The 7,425-nt window shown below is 61.7% G+C and overlaps 1 protein-coding gene across 1 annotated transcript; it reads right to left on the reverse strand.

The window, feature by feature from the left end:
• Positions 1–6,418: 6,418 nt before the first annotated feature.
• LOC149120849 (major allergen I polypeptide chain 1-like) lies at positions 6,419–7,343 on the reverse strand. Its single transcript, XM_089319707.1, has 3 exons — positions 7,266–7,343; positions 6,946–7,133; positions 6,419–6,548 (listed from the first exon to the last, which is right to left on the reverse strand). Exons 1-3 carry the CDS (start codon positions 7,324–7,326, stop codon positions 6,519–6,521), a joined length of 279 nt encoding a protein of 92 aa, XP_089175833.1. The 5' UTR covers positions 7,327–7,343; the 3' UTR covers positions 6,419–6,518.
• Between the last annotated feature and the right edge of the window lie 82 nt (positions 7,344–7,425).

A 7,425-nucleotide genomic window follows, 5' to 3' on the forward strand; every position in this document is an offset into this window, starting at 1 on the left:
CTGCCGTGTACGGACTGCCCCCACAGGGCTCCTGGAACCACGCCTGCCCTGCATCCGGGATTGTCTTCAGCAGTGACTTCAGGTTTTCTACCAGGACAGTGTCCTGTGTGTATGGGGAAGGTGTGCCCATGACCCGTGTCCCTAGGGACTGGACAGTTGCCCCTGGGCATCTGAGAGGCAGGCGGTGCCTGGCACAGGAATGGGCACTGCTCAAACCCCAATTCAGCTCTCAGTGTTCCCGAGGGGCCCTCATCGCCACGGTACCTTGTCGCTGCCGCGGTATTTACTATGGTTCTTTATCATCTTTATCCACTTCTGGATCCTTCTTACCTCCTGTTTACGCTGGAAAACGAGACAGGATGGCGTGAGCCCAGCTTGGGGCTCTGAGAGGGGCCCTCGGATGCAGCTCAGGAGCTCTGTGGGCGCTCAAATAGAAGGAGCCAGAAAAGGCACAGACCGTGAGCCCCAGATCTTCTGTCTGGGGGAGCATCGGTGGCCTGGCCTCTGACCCGAGCTGCCCCGTCTTCAAGGAAGAGCCCCTGAGCTCCAGCCAGGTCACTCCCAACCATGCCAATGAGTCAGGGCGGCCAACAGCAGACACCCCTGAGCTGCGGCTCACTTCTGGGACAGTGAGTGTGGTAAGATGTCAGCAGGTGCCGTGTAAGTACTGCATCGCGGGACCTTATGGCGCTCCCACTCACCACTGCCGAGCCCCACGTGCCCCTCCGCCCAGCTCTGCTTCCAGATGACTGGCCCATGGCCAAGGACTTGTCCTTACCTTTGCCCCCGGGGTGCTGTCTTGGGGCAACTTCTGCTCACTGGAAAGCAAGGGAGGCGGAGAGGTGAGGACAGGACCACAACAGGCACCGCGACCTCCCTAGTGGGCCAGGGAAGGACCAGCTTCATCCTCTCAGCCCAGGGGACTGAGACGGGAAGGGAGGGGCTGGTGACCATGAGCACAGGGAGCCTAGGGCCAGGCAGGGGCTCTTGCTGCCAGTGGCGGGCTCCAGGCCTGTCAGAGGTCCACCTTCGTGGGTGTGTGGCAGCGCCCCCACAGCGGTTGTGGGGTGGCTGTCCTGAGCAGGGCCAGGCTGCTCAGGGCTGAGGCAGCTATATCCCACATCAGCTCTGCCCAGGACGTCACCCTGGAACTGACCGAGTCCAGGTGGCCTGCCTGAGAGATGCTCAGTGCTGTGAGTGTGCACCTGGGGCTCGAGGCACCTGGGACCCCCACACCCCTCAGGGTCCCCCACTGCCCACCCTCCCCCCGTGCCCTGGCCTCCTGAGGTCATGCGCCCCACCTCACCCCTCCTCTGTCAGCCCGGACCCTGGCCATCTCTCCACCACTCTGCTCCTACTTATTCTCCAGGTTCTGGCACAACATGGAGGCAGAAGCCCTTATCCCTGTGCTAAGGTGGGCTGCTGAGTCATGCCAGAGATGGCCCGAGATGGCTCCATCCCTACAGGTCACCGGAGCCCACCCTCCACCCACGGGGCCTCTCTCCCTGACATCTGTGGGAACAGCCTCCACGTCCGACTCCTGCCCCAGGCCCCACTCCTGCCAGCACAGACCCGGGGGCAGGGCCCTCAGCTGCACCCTCCCCACAGTCTGTACTGCGGGAGCCCACAAGCAGGTTCAGAGCCACAGAGACCACATCCCTGGCCATCCTTCAGACTAGGTCTTCGTAAGCCTTGAGCCTGGCCCCTGAACCCAGGCACCTGCTGGACAACTGCCCACATGCTAGGCTGGTGCCCCAACCCTGTGGACACAGCTCTGGAGTGGCGATGGCCAGGCTGTGTTGCCTGGGAGCATGGGGACCCGTAAGCCACCCCCTCTACTTAACAGAAACAGACACCTCAGAGTAAGAGTGCCCAGTGCTTGCCCCATGTCCAGCTCTGTCCCTGCCTGCAGTCCTGAGTCCCAGGGTCACTCAGCTCTGGCCAAATGCTGACCAGTGCCTGCCTGTGACCACAGCTGGGCTCAAGGTCAGGGCCAGGGACAGTGTGCCGCCTCACGTTGGGGTTTCTGACCCCAGTCCCGCCCTGGGGTGAGCTGGGGTGTGGAGGACTCACTGCAGGAACCCAAGCCTGTCTGGGACGAGGCAGCCGCCCTCATCGTCCTCTTCAGGCTCCAGCAGTGCCGCTCCTCTGCGTCCCTACAGCCGAGAGGGGACCCGGATGAGAAGTCACTGGGGGAGCTGTCCGCCCGTCCCCTCCCCCGTGTCCCCATGGCGGCGGGGTCTGGCTCTCACAGGCACAGTCCTTGAGGCAGGGCCCCACCTCCTCCCCCAGCACCCTGGCCCGTACCTGCTCATATTGTCTGAAGAGCGCTGCTCGCTCCTGGGCCCTCCGGGACCTCAGGGCATTCACATCCAATCTGTAAGACACACACACACATGTGAGTCAGCACTGGGGAGCCCACAGGAATGCTGCTTTGAGGGCTGTCCCCCTGGTCAGAGCAGGGACAGCCACACAGCCAGGCAGGCGGGCACCTGGTGGCTGGGTCCCTGGAGGATAACTTGTGCAGAGCTCAGGGACTAGGGACGGTTGGGGAAGGACAGCCCCACCTTGCCTCCCCTGCCCTCGGAAAGGACGCTCCTCCCCCAGCCTGGCATCCATGTGTCCTCCAGGGAGCCCAAGTCCCAAGTCTACGGGGCTCCCTGGCCTGCTCCCATCTCCCTCATCTCTGGGGCTCTCAGAGCCGGCCTCCCTGCCCACCTGATACCAGCTGACCCAACACCTAGTCTTGAACCTGTGTCCAGACTGAGACTCACACCCAGCCCATTCGACACTGGTGACCAGCAGAGCGGGAGGAATGAGATGACTGTATACATGTTCTGCACACAGGGGCAGCACTCAGAGCTCCACCACATCACTCATGGAACCCAGTGTGGGAGACCATGGAAACCCACCTGGGCACTGGGCGGGACCTTCCCCACACCACAGCTCATGCAGAGAGCAAGCCCCACTCACCTCCGTTGAGTATCCATGTGATTCTCTGAAATGCGCCTGCTGCCTACACTACCAACTGGTCATTTGGGCAGTAGACGCACTACTGGCCTCTGGTCGCCTCCCAGCCCAGAGTGCGCATCTCAGTGACTGTGACATCACAGAAGCCTGCCAGCCAATCCCTAGTGGCTCTGCTGTGGCAGGGCTCAGGGTCCTCAGGCCTGGCTTCATTAAAGGTCACCAGAAGTGCGGCCTGTGTTCTCCCCAGGGCCCAGGTGAGAGGGCAGGGCTCTGGCAGAACTGCCCCGGAACCAGGGGTGCCAGGGCCCTCTGCCACCTGCCGTAACGGTCTCAAGTCCCAGGCAACCGGCACCTCCCGCCAATCCTTTCTGCCTCTGCAATTGTATTACAGCCCAACTGTGAAGGTCTCTTTCTTTGAACACAAGGTCGCATAGGCAGCCCCACATAGACCTGTCCCCACACTCCGGGGCTGCCCCTGCCATAACCTGAACTGAGACTCCCGGGGGTGCAGCCTCCTGTCCTACCACAGGCCCCACCCCAGCACTGCCACCCTCTGCTGCCCCTCCTGCTCTGTTCCAGCCCTTCTTCCCTGGAGTTGTAGGAGGTGGACACAGGGGTCCTCTGGGATGGAGGCAGGGGAGCCTCCCGCTGAGCACCTCAAGCCAGCGTGGCCCAGCCTGTCCAGAGCGGGAACCAGGGCCCTGTCCTGGACACGGGCCAGGGCTTCAGGCACAGAGCACTGAAACTCCTGGGCACCAGCACCTGAGCCGCATGCTGCTAACACCGGCCTCCTGCTGACCATAAGGACAGGGACAGCACGCGTCAGGCCGCAGGCAGGAGTAGCCACAAGCCCGCGGCTCCCCGGGGTGCTGATCGCAAGGTTGCTCCCCCTGGGAAAGTGGCTCAGCCCTCCCCCAGCACCTCCTTGGTCCTGGGCCCCACACTGCCCCTAGGCTGCCACCTTGGGGCCACAGTCGGTCCTTTTCCCTTCAAGGGCCCACTGCTCTGCCTCCCTGCCCACTTCCCCTGCCCTGGCATGGAGACCACAGGGTGCAGGGCCCTGGTCACCCACACACCTGCTGGCCTCCTCTGCGGAGTGTGAATGAGTGCACCGCTGTGTCGCGTCCAGAGATGCTGTCCAGCAACACTTGGGTTTTAACTGATTCTTTTATTCCCCTCCCCACTCAGCGTCTCCGCTTTAAATTGCATTGTAAACTCTTTGGAAGACTCACAAAGTGCTGTAAAATAACACAGCGAGTGCTGAATGGGGACCACTCAGCTTCAGCAGTCAGATGTTCCTAATTGGGTGGAAGACGCCCATGCGTTTTCCTTTCTCTGCCTGAGTTCAAACTCCAGATGCCTAGGCTTAGTGTTCTCCACATTGCACTTTCCTTCACTGGGGGGGAGGTTTGTTCCCCAGAGTCCGTGTGCAGGGAGCATGGGTGCATGGGCCCCAACCCAGCTCCTGCATGGACTGACGCTGGCCTCCTGGGGTGGCTTAGGGTGCACAGGGGTGAGTTCCCATTGTTGTTGCTACAAATGTTTCCTTACTATCAAGGTGTTGTTACAAATGTTTGATTCGTGAATCTGGGGGGGGGGGTTGCTTCCATCCACTGTTCCCCTCAGCATAGGCCTGCAGTGGCCAGTGGCTGAGGCCTTAAAATAAATAAATCTTTAAACAATAAAAATTAAAGTTCAAAATAAAAGCAAGTTCCTCTACTTCTCTCCCTCTTTCTCTCTACATCTTTGACTCTACCCGCCGCTCCCTGCACCCCCATGGGATGTTGGCCACCATGTTGCATGCAAGGCCGTCCAGAGCCATGAGCCAATCAGGTCCTGTGGCTTGGACATCGCCCCAGTCTGTGGGATTCTGTCACAGCAGCAGAGAGCGGACCGAGACACCTGGTGTTGCCTGTGTTCTCACTGAGCATAGATTTGCATCTGTTGGACCGGGTGTGGTGGGACACAGCCCCAGGGTCCCACAGGTGGGGTAACGAGGGGGTCTCTGCTCCCCAAGCCCTCTCGTCTTCTGGGCTCCCTTTCACTCCTGCAGAGGCAGGGGTCCCCCATTGCTCCTCTGTGGAGGGAGCTCAGTGAGCACAAAGAGCAGGTCTCCCCTGGGGTAAGTGCTTTAGACAGAGTTTGTGGCACCAAGAGGGGTGTGGGACCTTTAAGAGGCAGGCAGAGTAGGAGGTTGCTAGGTGAGATGGGGTGGGGCCCTGGGAAGGGGTGAGTGCTGGGCTCCCAGAATCAGGGCTGGGCCAGGCCAAAGGCAGGAAATGCATCTGGGTCTCCCTCCCTCGTGGGTGATGGAACCCCAGTGCTTGGACCACCACCTGCAGGCACCACCTGAACCCCTGAGTGTGCATTAGCGGGGAGCTGGAATGGCAGCCAAGGAGCTGGGAGTAGAACCAGGCCCTCTGACTGGGGATGTGGGTGCCCCAATCCGAGATTTCACCGCTGCCTGGAGCGCCCACCCTGACCCATTCTCTCTGTGAAGGCAGCCCAGGTACAAGTGTGGGAGAAACAGGAAAAGGATCAACCCACCCTGCCCCCCCCAGCAAGCCCCTGGGGACAGGAGCAGCTGCTCCACCCTGTCTGGGCCTCCCAGCAGCTCATTGGTCACCAGGATGTCACAGATGCTCCTCCTGAGACAGCCCTGTGCGAGTGCCCTCAGTGAGTTGTGACAGAGCAGGGGGCAGGTGGCAGATCCAGGCCCAGAGGGCACAGACAGGCGTGCGGGGGGCCTGAGTCAGGCGGCAGCATCATGACCACAGGGCTGAGCCACCGCAGACACCCAGACCCTGGGCCCACTGTGCGGGAGACCCCACGTGGGGTGTGTTTGCGGGGTCACAGCTGCGTCCACAGTTGGGGGTTGGCACTGGGACCAGCTGAGGCAGGAGAGAGGATTTCTGGATCATGGCCAGGGGCGTTCATGCCCCTGACCTTTAGGTCCTTCTGTCTGGTCAGGGACCCCTTCCCACCCCTTATGTCCCTTGGGCCTGGAGGTGGGAGGTCTCATATCCATCTATAGGTGGGCACCACTGCTACCGTGCATGGCCTCACACTGAGCAGCTGAGCGGGTCTCCCTGCAGAGGGCGGGGCAGCAGAGTGGCAGCTGCTGTGCAGTCTTGGGCACGCTCCCCGGCTCTGAGCCGCAGTGTGCTCACGGTGACGCTGGGACTCTCCCTGCCGCTCTGAAGCTGGCTGGCCGGCTATGCCTGATCGGTGACGCATGTGCCTGGTGGATCGCAGCCATGGCGATGTTGATTGCACCCTCACCCACCCGCCCCACACTGCGCCCCTGCAGGAACAACACGGACAGCCCTGGATCCAGCCACCACTGGCAGTCACGGCAGTCGGCCCCGCTGCACCGCCCGCCTCCCACACCCTTGCCCGGTGTCCGGTCCAGCACTGAGCAGACTCTGTGCAATGCGAGCTTTTATTGTTGCCTCCTCCAATGAGAGGCTGGCAGGCAGCAGGTGGGCTGTACCTGGTGACCACGTAGGCGCGGGGCGGCCCTGGGTTTTCTGGCCGGGAGGGCTCCCTTAACAAAGAGGATCTGAGAAGATTTTATTCTGCAAAGAGAAGTCGGGACACCTGGTGAGGCCGGGGCCTAGAGACACCTGCAGGGCGCAGGCACAGGGCACTTCCTGGGGAGGAGCTGCAGCCTGGCACTGGATCTGGGCAGCTAAAGGCAGATCCTCTCCTGCACCACGAGTGCCTGAGAATCTCTCGTAAAAATCCCTCCTTTGATGAGGAATGAGGAGGAGGTTCTCTGTGGGGGGTGCAGGTGAGGCTGGGACAGGCAGGGGCTACACGGAAGGCCTGGCAAGGCGACAGTGGCACCTGAGGCCTCCAGGAATGCACAGACCCCAGTCTGCTGGCCCCTTCTGTCTCTGGCACTCTTGCAGCCTAGCAGGGCCCGTCCCCGCCCACGCTCCACCTGCAGTCAGGGTTCCCGGCTGGACTCACCACGGCACTGATCGCGTGCCCCTTGTCCTCCGCTGTCAGTTTCCCATCAACGCACTGCTTCAGCGCCAGGGCGTTTTGCAGCACCAGCGGGTCACTTTGGTAATTTTGCACATAGGAAACATACTCTTCAGGGGATCCGTTCAGGAACACGTAAACATCTTCCTGCACAGCCGGGCAGATGTCACAATCTGGAGAGAAACGGAAGGCATGGGTCCCGGCAGGTGCGTCCCTTCACCCGCCCTGGGAGCCAGCACTGTCCTGGAAAGCTCCCCCACGCCCCCAGAGCACCCCCAGCCCAGGCGCCCGTGGCTGGCACCTACTGGCAACAGAGATCAGGAGCCAGGCAGAGCCGAGCAGCGCCAGGCAAGCAGCAGGCTTCATGGTGCAGGGACAGCCGCTCCCACCGCGGGGCCCTTTATACCTGCTCCGTGCCCCCAGTGGGGCAGGAGGGGCTGTCTTCCCGGGGGGGGGTTCCCTCCA

The sequence above is a fragment of the Oryctolagus cuniculus genome, chromosome 18 (assembly GCF_051225735.1).
Source record: "Oryctolagus cuniculus isolate XC-2025 breed Fujian yellow rabbit chromosome 18, ASM5122573v1, whole genome shotgun sequence".
Taxonomy (NCBI): domain Eukaryota; kingdom Metazoa; phylum Chordata; class Mammalia; order Lagomorpha; family Leporidae; genus Oryctolagus; species Oryctolagus cuniculus.

Coding starts and splice junctions, on each gene's coding strand:
- LOC149120849 (XM_089319707.1), bottom strand. CDS start 7,326: ATGAAGCCTGCTGCTTGCCTGGCGCTGCTCGGCTCTGCCTGGCTCCTG. Junction 7,134..7,265: donor GCTCCTGATCTCTGTTGCCA/GTAGGTGCCAGC, acceptor GTTTCTCTCCAG/ATTGTGACATCTGCCCGGCT. Junction 6,549..6,945: donor GGCACGCGATCAGTGCCGTG/GTGAGTCCAGCC, acceptor TTCTCTTTGCAG/AATAAAATCTTCTCAGATCC.